The sequence below is a fragment of the Lissotriton vulgaris genome, chromosome 1_1, assembly GCF_964263255.1.
Source record: "Lissotriton vulgaris chromosome 1_1, aLisVul1.2, whole genome shotgun sequence".
Lineage (NCBI taxonomy): Eukaryota > Metazoa > Chordata > Amphibia > Caudata > Salamandridae > Lissotriton > Lissotriton vulgaris.
In genome coordinates this window covers 484,553,649-484,568,235 of record NC_141685.1, presented here as the reverse complement: position 1 = coordinate 484,568,235, position 14,587 = coordinate 484,553,649, and the positions used below count along the sequence as shown (strand labels likewise).

General features: G+C 47.1%; 1 protein-coding gene across 2 annotated transcripts in view; it reads right to left on the bottom strand.

The window, feature by feature from the left end:
• SRSF11 (serine and arginine rich splicing factor 11) overlaps positions 1-14,587 on the bottom strand; it is a 252,145-nt gene that overhangs the window by 128,705 nt on the left and 108,853 nt on the right. For both annotated transcript variants that reach the window (XM_086953852.1, XM_086953853.1), the window contains exon 5: positions 10,958-11,007. In XM_086953852.1, the coding sequence (XP_086809978.1) occupies positions 10,958-11,007 (50 nt within the window). The remainder of the gene's footprint in view (positions 1-10,957; positions 11,008-14,587) is intronic.

Here is a 14,587-nt window from a genome sequence, read left to right as displayed (position 1 = left end):
AAATGTCATGGTGGCTGTCTCACATGGAGGTATGGAATGGGCGAGCGATCTTCGGGTCGGCTCCGGACTTGGTCATAGAATCCGACGCCAGCAGGTCGGGCTGGGGCGCCCGGTGCGGGGATTTTTCCACCGGCGGCGCCTGGTCGTCAGAAGAACAACAATTGCATATCAATTGTCTGGAGCTCCTGGCGGGCTCCTTCGCGGTTCGCTGTTGGACCAAGGATTCGGTCAAGGCTTGTGTCCTGCTCCGAATGGACAATGTTTCGGCGGTCCGATATGTGAACCACCTGGGAGGTCCTCGGTCCCGCGCCTTGGCGGATTTAGCGAAGGACTTCTGGGATTATTGCCTGTCTCGTCACATTGCGGTGACGGCGGAGTATCTGCCAGGCCAGTCCAATCAAGTAGCGGATTGGCACTCTCGACATCTCAGGGATGCCAGCCAGTGGAAACTGGATCCGGGAGTCTTCCGGTGGCTACACTCCCTTTGGGGCCCCTTCTCGGTGGACCTCTTCGCGTCCCGTCTAGACCACCAGCTGCCGCGGTTCTACAGCTGGAGGCCGGACCCTCTGGCGGAGGCCACGGACGCGTTCTTGCAGGATTGGAGTCGGGAACAGCCGTTTGCGTTTCCCCCGTTCTCCATGATCATGCGAACAGCGGCTCAAATACGCCGCCAGGGTGCGGACCTGGTGTTGGTTACACCGCTGTGGAGGTCTCAAGTATGGTTTCCGGTTCTTCTGGAACTTTCCTGGGATTTTCCAATCCTACTCCCCCTGTTTCCTCTGCTCCTGACGAGCCCGGATCAGGAACCTCACCCTCTCGTCATGCAGAACACTCTCCGCCTCGTGGCGTGGAGGCTCTCAGGAGACGCTGGACGCTCCCGGGCCTTTCGGGGTCAGCTGAGCACTTGCTCTCCAAGGCATGGGCCGATAGTACGACGAAGCGTTACAGATCCGCTTGGCTTAAGTGGATGCGTTGGTGTTTACGAAGGGATTTGGATCCCATGGTCGCCGGCCTTGTTCCCGTGCTGAATTTCCTGGCTCATTTGGCCGACAAGGGTTTAGCGTATAGAACGATAAATGCTATCCGGTCGGCGATTTCTGCGGGCCATGATAACATCGATGGCCATCCGGTAGGGGAACACCCTTTTGTGTGCCGGCTTCTGCGAGCGGTTCGCCTCGCACTGCCGCCAGAACCCAGGTACTCCGTCCTTTGGGACGTCAATTTGGTTCTGAATCTGTTCCTGTCGTGGCCAGCGAATTCTTATCTGTCTCTTAAGGAGCTTTCGGCGAAATTAGCCATGTTGTTATGTCTGGTCTCTTGTAGGCGCGTCTCGGACGTGCGCGCGCTGGATGTTTCTGCACGCATTTTTTCCCCGGATGGGGTTACTTTTACGGTGGGCCGACGCACTAAGACGTCGTCGCGTTCCATTTCTTATCCAGCCTTTACTGACACTCCTAAGTTGTGTGTCGTGCAATGCCTCAAAGCATATGAGGACCTGACCTTGGATCTGCGCCCTCCGGGCGAGCGTCAGTTGTTGATTGCCCTGCGGAAGCCACACAAAGCTGTCTCCTCCCCCACTATTGCTCGGTGGGTGCGTTGGGTCATGCAGGAAGCGGGCATCAATACTTCTCTCTTTGGAGCACACTCCGCCAGGGGGGCCATGGCCTCTAAGGCATTCTCGGTGGGCGCTCGTCTGGAGGACCTTATGCGAGCGGCGGACTGGTCCTCGGATTCCACCTTCAAGAGGTTTTATTTTAAGCCAGTGGTGGATTTAGCTCAGTTGGTGGTAAGTAAGCTTTAAACTAGCATAATCTGAAGCCTCCGGTCCTGACATAGAATCGAAATTTGCCTAGCTTACGTAACGGTAAGTTTCAATTCTATTAAGGACACGGAGGCGAGGATTATCCCGCCCGGACTACGGTGGTGTCTCTACCCACCCGTATGGCAGTAAGTAAAGCGTTTTCCTTTACGTTGTCTATACTGTGTTGTTCACTGTATGCTCCTCGCCTTGTTGTAACTTTTCCTGGGCCACCTCGCTGATGCTGTTCCTTTTTTGGCAGGCAACGACGGGGCTAAACAGGACCAATGAGGCTTAGCGTGATCTGCGCGAAGAAAGAGGAGGAAGATGATGGGAAGTCCGGTTATATAGGGATGATGAACAGTGACAAAGGACTGTGGACTATGATTATGACAAAGAGACTCTTGGGAGTTGTTGTTGATTTTTTGTTGAACATTACGTTAATGCTTTATGTTTAAAGCATTTTTTGTTCTTATTATATCTTTTCCTAAGCTGCTGTGGTTTCTTTATGTTAATAAAGCGAAGGAAGATATAGCATAATCCTCGCCTCCGTGTCCTTAATAGAATTGAAACTTACCGTTACGTAAGCTAGGCAAATTTCGATTCTTTGCCACTTCAAACCTTTTGCCATTTATCTTTGTATCCCAATAATTTAGAAATTACGTTTCACTCTAAGCAGTTTACTTCACATATTGTACTTGAATTTGGCATATGATCACCTATATAAACCACAGTCACAGACTCGACCAAGTATTACCACCACCTTATGCTCTTTTACAATGTTTTGCGACTCATCACGTTTCACCTCCACCTCAATTTTCGGTCGGTCGGACCCATCGCATGGTTCACCATTAATCATGTTGCTCACCTCGATTGCCATTAACAATATAGACTGGCTGCTGGTTTGTGTCCATTTTATTTTGTTTCTTTTTTCTTTTTTTATTGTTTAGTATATGTCCAATATTACTTTTGTTTGGTGTATTCTAAATGTCTTGATGTATGATTTACAGCCCTGAAGAGTCACAGGTACCTTCCTGTTGACTAAACACATGTCGGCTGGCGTAGGTTTATGAAAAAGAAAGAAACCTACATAAAAACGTGTTTTTATACCACCGGTGTCGACCTTACAATCTTGTATTAATTCCCAAGTAACTGTACTGTTTATCTCACACGTGTGCCCCGTACCTGCTAAATGTTTGTCTGGCACCAAGGATCCTCATCTTTGGCGCCTTGAGGGGTTTTAGGGTATTACCCCATACTGGCTGCACCGTGAAAACTCTTTTAATCTTATGACTCACTGATCGAGCATTCACACATCTGTTTGAGCGCCAGCGTCCTGTTCTTCTCCAAACCTTACGTAGCCACCAAGAAAGCTGTTTTCATGGTCAGCATTTGTTGGGAGGCCTTATGAATGGGTTCAAATGGTGCTTTCATGAGCTCCGTTAGGACTAAATTAAGGATCCCTGCCGGTGGCAGCATCCTCTTTGGTGGTGCGATCCTCTTTGCCCCTTCCAGGAATCTCTTTACTATCTGTGATGTAAAGAAACTCTTCCCAGTTTCTCCTCTTGTGTAGGCTACTATCGCTGCTAGGAGTACTCTTAGCGAGGATGAACTTAGTTTTGCCTTCAGCAGGTGCGTGAGATATCTTAGCACTGTTGATTCCCTGGTCATCTTGTGTAGCTTTTCCTTGCTGCACCATTGTGTAAACCTCTTCCATTTTGCCACATAGCACCTTTGTGTGCTAGGTCTCCTTGCCTCTCATAGTACCCGTAGGGTGCTCTCAGGTAACTTTAGGTGTGCAAACTTGATGTCTTCAGGAGCCATGCTGCTAGGCTGAGGCTCTCTGGCTCTGGGTGTAGTACTTCTCGGTTTTGCATGGAGAGTAAGTCCTTCCTTTTCCCAAACTTGTGGGGTGCACCCAGCGCCATTTCCATTATCCGGCTCGATGGTGTTGTTCCTAGTCATCTTCTCAATCTGTTCCGTGCGAAATTAGTCTTTTCTGCGTCTTCTTTCCTCCAAAACTCTGGAGCCCCTCAGGGAACGATCCAGACCCAACGGCGGAAAAAATAATCTGAAGATGGCGCCCAAAGGTGGGAGCTTCCGCAGGAAGCATGCCAAAGTCACAGGAAGTACACCAAAAGGTGGGACGTCGACACCCACCTGAGCTACGGAATAAAAACACTACGATTACAGACCCAACCACTAGACCGCGGAATAATGCACAGCATAGTGAATCCAGAAAGATTCACGCTGCAAAATTGCTTGCATGACCAACAAAGCCCTATACTTCAATACACTGAACTACCTAGCTGACAAACTGGAACTGTCCGGCGGTGGCAGATCATCTTGAAGCACCAGCAACTTACTGTTGAAACCTCAAAAATTTCGAAAAAAGAAAACCTACAACTGAGCCTTCTCCGGATTGGGCCCTAGAATCTGGAACTCCTTACCCCCCTGAAATCAGACTGATCCCTTCAATCACTTCATTCCAATAAGAAGTCAAACTGCTTTTAATGAACAAATCTCTACCCTGAACCCACAAACTCATTCTCTGGATACTGATCTGACACGGTTCTCCAACCTGGGCTTGCATGCCGTCTGAGTACTGGTTTATAACTCACTGCCCCACTCCTGATTTGCAACGGATATGGTCAGTGTATTTTTTTGGTTATCTATTTTTTACCTATTGAACTATTCTATTCTGTATAGAGCTCCGATATCCTTCTAGAGTCAAGTTTGCACTATATAAAACTTTATAAATAAATAGCGGCATAGAATGGGGATGCTACGCAGATGTTTTTTTCATCAAGTGAACTAGCATAGAGCAAAAATCCAGCACTTCATAGCCATGTTTTTGAGAGGTTGAAATTTGTTATATATTTATAGACTTGCAGTATTTCACCTACAAAGAACACAGATTAAGTAGTATCATGTTTATGTACATTTTAAAGAACAGCATGTTTACAGATCTGAGTCAACTAACTTTGCACAGACATATCACAATTTGTGTAAGCTCTTCAGAAGACTCAGGCTAATGTCTATTATTGAGTTGCCACTACCCTGTATATTCTAACACCCATTTGTCATGAAGTTTGGATATTGTAACAACGGTTTGTCATGTACACATAATTTGCATTATGGGATATGGTTATGGGAATGAATATTTGATAAACGTCTGTAATAGTTATGTTTGAATTAAGCTTCCGATTCGAAAATATATTTAGGGCTAACATCATTCACCAAACAACATTGACTTAACACCTTTGGAAGTACGGTTGGAGTACTGATGGATGTATCTCCCACTCGTGCATTTGATGGCTGTGCCTGCTGAGCAGGTCCGCCATCTGGTTGTCCTTGCCCGGGAGATGCTCTGCCATGAGGAAGATGTTCCTCTGAATGGCCCACTTCCACATGCTCTGAGCCAGATGAGACAGCTGCGGAGAGTGTGTGCCTCCCTGCTTCTGAATGTAGTACATGGCCGTCATGTTGTCCATCCGGATCAACACGACTTTGTTGCACAGATGTACTTTGAACGCCTTCAAGGCCATGAAGATTGCCATCAGTTCCAACACATTGATGTGCATCTTCCTTTGCTGTAGTGTCCATAGTCCCTGCACCGTGTAGTGGAGTACATGCGCTCCCCATCCCTGGAGAGAAGCGTCCGTCGTCAGGATAATCTGTGGCACGGGCTCTTGGAATGGTCTGCCCTTGCAAAGGTTTTGTGGATTCCACCAATGCAGAGAGTTGTATGCCCGACCGCTCACCAACACTAGGCCTGTCAGTTGCCCATGAGCCTGAGTCCACTGACGTGCTAGGCACTCCTGAAGCAGACGCATATGTAGTCTCGCGTGCGGGACGATGGAGATGCAGGAGGCCATCATGCCTATCAACTGCATGAACACCTTCGCTGGAAGCGAATGCTGAGGTCTGAATCGTTGGATCAGCGTTTGGATACTGGCGATTCTCACCGAATTTGGCTGCGCAGTGGCTGCTAGAGTGTTTATTGTCGCGCCCAGATACTGTCGTACATGGGCGGGCTGGAGATGGGATTTCGGGTAGTTCAGAGAGAATCCCAGATCGTGCAGGAGATGAATGGTGCGGGACACATGGTCGGCGCACTGCTGCTCTGTCTTTGCCTGAATGAGCCAGTCGTCCAGGTAAGGGTAGACGTGGACGTTCTGGCGTCGTAGATGCGCCGCCACAGTCGCCAGGCACTTCGTAAAGACCCGTGGCGCTGTGGTGACCCCGAATGGCAGAACCCTGAACTGGTAATGCTGGTCCTGAATTGTGAATCTGAAATACTTCCTGTGGGAAGGATGCAAGGGGATATGAAAGTATGCATCTTTTAGATCCAACGTAGCCAGGAAGTCCCCCTGTTGAAGCAGAGGGAGTACCTGCTGCAACGTGAGCATATGGAAATGCTCCGAGAGAATGTACCAGTTGAGGGGCCTGAGGTCCAGGATGGGCCGTAGGGATCCGTCCTTTTTGGGGATTAGAAAGTACAGAGAGTAAACCCCTGTTCCCCTTTCTTGTAGTGGGACGAGCTCTATTGCTCCTTTTTGCAGCATGACCTGAACTTCCTGCTGCAACAAGTGCAAGTGCTCGCCGGACATAGGACGGCTTCTTGGAGGAATGTTTGGTGGAGTGGAAGTAAGTTCCAGACAGTAACCGTACTGGACAAGAGATTTGACCCACCTGTCCGTGGTGATGGATCTCCACACGGGCAGGAACTGCTGGAGTCTCCCCCCGACCGGTGTTGTGTGGTCGGGGGCAGTGACAAGACGTCACTGCTTGTTGGCGGCGGTGGACCTGGAGCTGTTGTTTCCACGTCCCCTGCCCTTGACATTGTTGCCTCTGTAGCCACCTCTACCCTTGTTGGTGTATGAGGATTGGGTATTGCTCTTGTAGTACTGGGTGGATTGCGATGCCTGACCCCTTGAGGTGCCTCTGGTATTGGAGCGGCGAAAGGAACCACCCCGAAACTGCTGCGACTGGAGGGCACCCATAGACTTAGCAGTGTCTGTATCTTTTTTCATCTTTTCAAGCGTCGCATCAACCTCGGGCCCAAACAAATGGTCAGGATTAACCGTTTGGTTCAGGATGGTTGTTTGTATATCAGGTTTAAACCCTGAGATCCTAAGCCATGCATGTCTTCTGAGCAATACACTGGTGTTGATTGCCCTGGAGGCCGTATCAGCCACATCTAGCGCACATTTGATGGAAGCGTTTGTAATGAGCTTTCCCTCTTGAATTAACATTTCCCCTGCCTCCTTGTATTGGTCAGGCAAGTGCTGGAGCAGTGCTTCTAGGGTGTCTTAATGAGCCCTATCGTAGCGTGCAAGTAGGGCCTGCGTGTTTGAGATGCGCCAAATGTTAGCTGCTTGTGCAGCAATCCGCTTCCCTGAGGCCTCAAATATTTTCGACTCTTTGTCTGGGGGAGGAGCGTCACCAGTTGTCTGTGAGTTCGCCCTCTTGCGAGCGTTGGATACCAAAGAGTCCAGTGGCAAGTGTCCTTTGATATATGTTGGATCCGAGGGCGCTGCCTTATATTTCTTATCAATGCGTGGATTGATGACACGCGCCCGAGTGGGCTCCTTGAAGACCTCCTGCGCGTGCTTGAGCACTTCTTTGAGCATTGGCAGAGTCTTGATTGACTTTTCAGCCACTGAGAAAGTGTCAAATAAAAAGTCCACATCCACAGGATCGGAGTGCAGCTCGACATCATGGTTAGCTGCAGCTCTCTCGATCAAAGCGTTGAAGGCTGCAGAATCCTCCGTCGGCGATGTTTTCGCCGCAAAGAGCTGCGGTTCTTGACCCGACTGCGGGTCCTCGGGGTCGCCTCCGGCAGTCCAAGGTTCATGTTCTTCCTCCGGATCAGAGTACGCTGGATAGTTGTACTCGACCTCCTCCTCGTCACCATCACCCGCGGTAGAAGGAGTTGGTGAACGCGGCAGGTCTCTTGGAGACGCCGGCTCCATAGGTGCCGAAGTACCCTCGGAGTCCCTCTTGTTTTTGAGAGGAATGCGAAAATGTTTAAACACCGGCTCCGTGGTGATTTTCCTCTTGAGCAGGGACAGTTTCCGGTATTGGCGTCGATGATGACCTCACGACGCTCTTCCTCCGCAAGCGGCTGGAGCCGAGGCTTAGACACCACTGGAGACACTTTGGGCGTCAACACCTCCTTCGAGGGCACGCCTGCCCCATGCTTCGAAGCGAAAGCCTTCGGCGTCGACTTCGGCGGCAGGGTGAAGCGGATAGGCGTGTGTGCCTTTGACGGCTTCAGTGCGGGCTTCGACACCCCCTCTTCCGGTTCGGGAAGCACAGCGACCTTCCGAATCCGTTGCAGGGACTCCTCGACCTTCTTCGATAGGGCTGGAGAGGGATCGACCGGCTCGAGCGATTTCCCCGTCTTGGGAGTGGTGTCGGCGAGAGGCCCCCTCTTCGGAGCCGACGCTGCACCGTCCTTGGCCCCGACGGCCGGAGCCGGCGAAGCCAGAGCCTTGGGATCGCCTTGACGCTTCTTCAAAGGCTTCTTCGGGTCATCGACCGCGACCATCTTCGGCGCCGACGCAGCCGCGGTCGACTTCGCCTTCGGCATCGACCCCGAGGCCCTCGGGTCGGCCATCTTGGCGTGACTCTCCACATCGGCCATTTTGGATTTCTTAGACTTTGACGCCTCCAGAGCCTTCTGTACAGCTTTCACTTTCGGTTTTGAGACCGGAGTTGCAGATCCCGAAGGCTTCACTTTCGTTTTTGGAAACGTGAGTGGCACCTCCAAAATGTCCGTGGCCGGGCCCGGAGGCGGGGCTGCTGGACCAAGAACGAGGTCTTGGGTAAGGCCCGAAGGCGATCCCTCGACCTGGGCCGCAGGAAGGGGGTCGACCCCTGAGTCAGTCCGGGGATGCTCTTCCTCCGAGCTATCCCCCACGGTGGCAATGGCCCGATCGTCGTCCCCTACCTCGTCGCCGGCTTCGTCAAACTCCTCGTCTCCTGCGTCGTAGGCATCCCCCTCGGACGCAGGGCTAGAGTCCGAAACCTGTTGGACTTCTTCGTCTCCAACGTCTTCTTCAAAGATGTCGTCCGGCGGGGGCGCAGACATCTGGGCCTGGAGTCTCGCAGCGCGACGAATCTTCAGGGTCTTTTTACACCGGAACTTGGAGCAGGCCATACACCTGGCCTCGTCATGGTCCGGCGACAGACAAGTGTTGCACACTGGGTGCACGTCAAGGTGCGAGTATTTCGAGTTGCACACCGGGCACCGTTTAAACTGAGTCCGTTCCATGTCTGGAGCGTCGTGTAGGCCCGTCCGCGCCGAGAGCACGCGGAAGGGCAGCAAGAGTTCGGAGCTGGATAAACAGTAAGACCCGAACGAAAACGATACCGGCGCCAAGCCTAAAGACCTTTTGGTCTCGAGTTAAGAGAGTTAACAACTATCGGTTCCGACAGAGGGAACCGACACACATCCGAACCCAATGGCGGAAAAAAACAATCTGGGGATGGAGGCGATGCCCATGCGCACTGTAGTCCAGGGGAGGAGCCACCTATCTCGTGATACTTCGAAGACTCTTCCAGGACAACAATGTGCAATCATCCGGACCCAACACTAGGCGGCGATCTATGCACAGATATGAATTCAGCAGCCCACATGCCTCGAACATCAGCATAATTCAATTACACTGGATCATGTTTATCTGATCACGCTTCCTCTTTTATCACTCACACATGGCACGTTCTCTTCACTGACTACTCAGGTTGTATGTTGGAAGAGTGAGATCTCTCATACACACAATGACTTTCAATGCAGTGGCTAAAGCTGTACGATCAGGCTAGCTAATTCAAAGGAGCCTCTGCCTTTACTTTATCTGATTTTGCACTAGTACACAAGGTACTTTCTATGACAGGATCTGTCTCTAAAGAGGTTAGGCCTCACATTCCAATCCCTACCATTCACTGAGTCGGTCACTAGGATAGACCTGTACAATGAGTTAAATGACATCCATCCAATGATTAAATATGTATTACATTTTTTTGATTGCAGTGACCCCTTACGAATGGATTTTTAAGACCCGAAATGCATTGTGTTTGTTTGAATGGACATTAACAAGAGAACAGTGCAACTTGTATGTTGGACTACACAAATGTGAAGTTAACATTTGTGAAAAGCATTCACCATCCACAATCAACTGAATTAAAGAAAGGATTTGTTTTTTTCACGCGTTTCAGTTGAATTATTCCATGTGGACTTCTACATAAATTGTTTGATAAGATTACAAGGCAACCCTAGGGCATAGTATTTAACACTGTCTATGACTACTGTTCTAGGTTTTTCACATTTATCTAGCATTGGGCTAGGGTGAAGCCCTTTCCATGTCGTCAACACAAAGCCTGTTTTAGGATATTTACTTACAAAAGTGTTAAACATTATTTTGAACTCAGATAATATAGAGTGCATTACAACCAATTTCTTAATTACAATACAAAATCTAAAATGGTGAGCATGCACATGGGCATTGTGCAATCCTGGTCGACATCATTCAGTGCTCCGCCTAGACAGACACAAATTGACACCCTAACAAACTAAAGTTTTAGAAAAAACAAGGACACGTCCAGTCACAACCACAAGATAGATGAATTGTGGAAAGCATGTAAACTAGAAAAGATTTCATGCTGCAAAAAATATTTTCACTCTACACAAGAAATCATCACACTATAAACCAACTTAGCTCGAGTAAAAGAAACCTATTCTTTGTCATATTTTTTAATCACAATTAACTCATTATCAGAGTTTGAACATAAATTTAGCTGCAATGCTACCTTGAGCCTTTATCTCTTACCATTAAACAAAAATGTTCCGTTACCCATATACAACACAATCGTACCGTGCTATCAAGCACTGTGGTTTTAGGAACCCAAACCCAGATGTCCTGCATGCCTGGTCATACACAGTTAAACAAAACTCTTCAATGTAAGAATTATATTTAGATTTTAAATTGTTTAGCATGGGTCATTCTCCCCACCCCCAACAACTAACCAGAAAGCAATTGACCCACATGCCTTACTTTTAGAAAGCTATGCTAAAAACCAGCCTTTTCTCATTCAAGTTGTTGAACTATCTTAAAGTATTTCAGCAAACATACACACACATTAGTTTAGACTTACTTTGGATCCACTGAACTCATGAGCTTTAGCAGTTGATCTGCTGCAAGTGACTAGAAAAACAGAAATCAAAGTTAGGTAATTTGAATTTAAGAAAGCAGGTATTATTCAAGTGTGCGTGGCTAATCATTTTCAGCACAAGTTCTGGTATTTATCTATAGGTAGAATCAAGGAAAATCAGGTTGACAGGCTAATTTTGTCAACACTGAGAAGGAACTGGTAACTTTAATTTGTAATTGTCAACTGTAGCTCTGTACAAATCCTAGGTGTCAACCCGTTCTTGATTTAACAGGCTGTGACAGCAGTCAGAGTACAGGCAACCAAGTGCACTCTTAATGCATCTATTTCACATGTAATCAAAATAACAACGTGGACAAATGGAAGCAGAAATATAATATTGCAATGTGTTAAGTGTGTGAACCTAGAGAAGATACCAAACTAACTGGGTGAAGTGAAAGACGGAAACTGGGTCAGAGAGACAACAAATGGAATAACCGATCCATTGCCCCCACCCAATCTCATCCAGGTGTCCTTTCACCCACCTTAAAACCTCCTATTTAACCAGCCACCCTACCAGAAAGCCAGGGCTATAGATCCTTTTCAAATAAACACACTTAAGTTGCTAGGCTAGAGAAGTATGGACCAGTACACTTACAACATGAACAAGAGACATATACTCTGATACCCACCTTGCACACCCACATAGCTGAACCAAGCATTCAGCAGTAATAGCCTGATTAACTCTTGGCATACAATTTGACCCCTGTAATATAATCCATGAAATACTATACAAATCTCATCATATAATGCAAGGAGCACACGTAGAATTAGAAACTACCCCAAACACTCTACACAATCACCATGAGTTTTCACCTACTGTATCTTGTCATTTAATTGACAATCCACAAAATGCCTAATCATCATCTACATTTAGTGATCCAATCCCGGGCACCAATACTCATAATGCGCTCGCTTTTGTCCTTGATAACCCTCATGAGCCAATTTACTCAATCTTATCTTCAATACCATTGGTGGTGGTGGTGGTGTTGGGAGGAGGGGGTTGGGGAGCAGTTGTTTACTCCTAAAACATTAAACCAGACACTTCATTTTCACTGTCCAGAAGCCAACCAGATTCGGGTCACACATTCATCTCTCACCTCATCTCTCAGAATTTTCTTTTAACTTCTCGCACCGCCAAATCAGTTTCAAAAAATATGCGCTTTCCTCAAACAATCCGAATGGAAATTTCACTTTTCCAGACAAACCTTTTGCATTCCCCCCCTTACAATCAAGAACCAATGCTTTGCTCAGTATTACCAGTCATTTTTATCTACACCACATAAACACCCGAAAGCAAACACTATTATCTTGAAACTTGCCCCCTCTGAACAAATACAGACCCATATGCCTTTCACACTGGCATCTAAAACAGTGCCGCGTTTTCTCCAGAAATAAAAACTCAAACTCAAAAGCACATGCTAAATGTCTCTTAACTCCTCTTGAATTCCACCTCACACTCTTTAGATAACACAAATTGAACCACCATCCCAAGTAGTTTTCCAATCATAGCCTTTTTGCTAGCTCAATTGCTAATGAACACAGCATAGAATCCAATCATCCTGGAAAAGGCAAGCAACTTTGTAGGAGACAGAAGCCTTTTAAGTGTTTGAACCAATGCCAATGTGGGAGTAACTAAATTTTTGGTTAGTAAGTGCCCACATTTCTCAATTACTCCTGTTTCTAATATAATTTTTTTTATTCTTTATTACAAAGTCTACCCTTTCATCTTTAAAGTACCCAGGACCTTTTTTACTCTTTGATCATGCCCCAACTTAAATCGGACTGCAAATTAAAATAGCATTCTAATAAAACTTAAACGCACAAGTTCTAGCCAACATATGCCCATCATGATCTGAAACACAGACAGAGCCAGCAAAGTTTAAAGATTTAAGAGAAAAAGCATCAAAGGAAAACAAGAGCATCCATCAGTGAACACTGCTTACGGTTGACTAGGACATGGCACAATTTCATGCTGCCACACCAAGGAGGTTCACTCCAGTCAAAGATTCTGACTTAAGTCTCTGAACTGGAAGTCAAAATCTTCCAGGTGGCAAGTCAACTGTCATTTCCTAGCAAAGTCCCTTAGAAGACGGATAAGCGTTGAGCGAGTACCCGATAAAGCCACTGGTTTTAGCAGGAGAAGCTCAGAGCAGGAAATATGAATTTTCGTGCCTAGAGAACTCCTCTTGTTGGCCAGATAGGTTTGGTGCCTTTGCCCGGTCCATATTTCTACCTTCAGACAATCTTTTTTTAAGAGCTAGGGTTTCTCTAATGGGGCTAGGTAACAGGGGGTATTCGGCAAGGTTGCACATAAGTTAGACATGCTTGTCACAATGGGTCCACTTAACCGGATGTGTGACCAACCGGATTTTCTCAACCAGCTTGGTCTTGGGAAGATTGGCTTGGGTGGTTGGCGCCTGTCCGTTGAAAGTTCAAAATGTTTCCAATCCAAATTTTTTTGTGTGAAATTCCAGACTAAGTTCTTCTGGACACCACCAAGGTTTCCAAGACCTCAAGGAAGAGCACTAAGCAGTAAGGAGGTTCTAGCAGAGGCCACCAGTATGGCCCAGTCCTCTACCAGTTGCAAAGGATTACACTAGGAAGGAGACCTCTTGCAGCTCTGATGTTCCTGTAGAAACAAAGGTTTCACTAACCAGTGGGTGGAGAGCATTCTAGACACTACCTAATGAGAATGAAAAAGATCCTGAGGGCAACATAACCTACTTTGGCAGCACACCCTGTTACCCTGTTAACCTTTGTACAAGCTGCCCGCCCAGAATGTAGGAAGAATCTAAGATGTCACAGGACTTCTGCCCTTGGGAGAGCTTATGTGCCAGTCAAGAGTAGGCTAAGGGAAATGAGTTGGGTAGGACCCCGAAGAGTCTACTTATCACAAATCAAAAAGTACTGGTGATTCACTGAGCGGTCTGGAATGTGAAAGTGTAAGGAGTGCCCTATTTTTCCCAGTCACCTGTAGGAAGCTGCCTCTGTATATACTATACCAAAATGAGGTATAGTGTGCACAGAGTCCAGTTGAACCCCAAAGGTAGGTAGAGGTAAAAGTAGATAGCACCTTACTCTCGATTTGTGGTAGTGTGGGTGAGCAGTAATGCTTTATCAGAGGGTATTGTTAAGCATTTGTTGTACACAATCAGCAAATGAGGTCACACTCAAAAACTGAACTCAGACCCAATTTGTTTTGTATAAAAAAAATTGTATTTTGTTGTATTTTTTTTCCTAGAACCAAGCGAGCCTGGTACAGGCAAGTGTAAATGGAACTTCTCAAGGCAGGTAGAACAATACAAGCAAGCTGACTGAAAATGACTGTTACAGGTTTGTAAATGATTTAATACAGTGGAAATCACTGTTAGATTACTTTACAGACTTTTTCTACTCAGTGTGATATACCTAGATATCGCACTGGGACATTCCCAAGAGAAAAGGTAAGTAAATGACTTAGTGCATTTGCAGTTATGTTATTGTTCCATAACAACCAACTCCACACTTAGAACAATTTTCATGAAAAACAGTAATTGATTTCCTAAGTTACTGGTTAACAGGTAAGTACTTTGC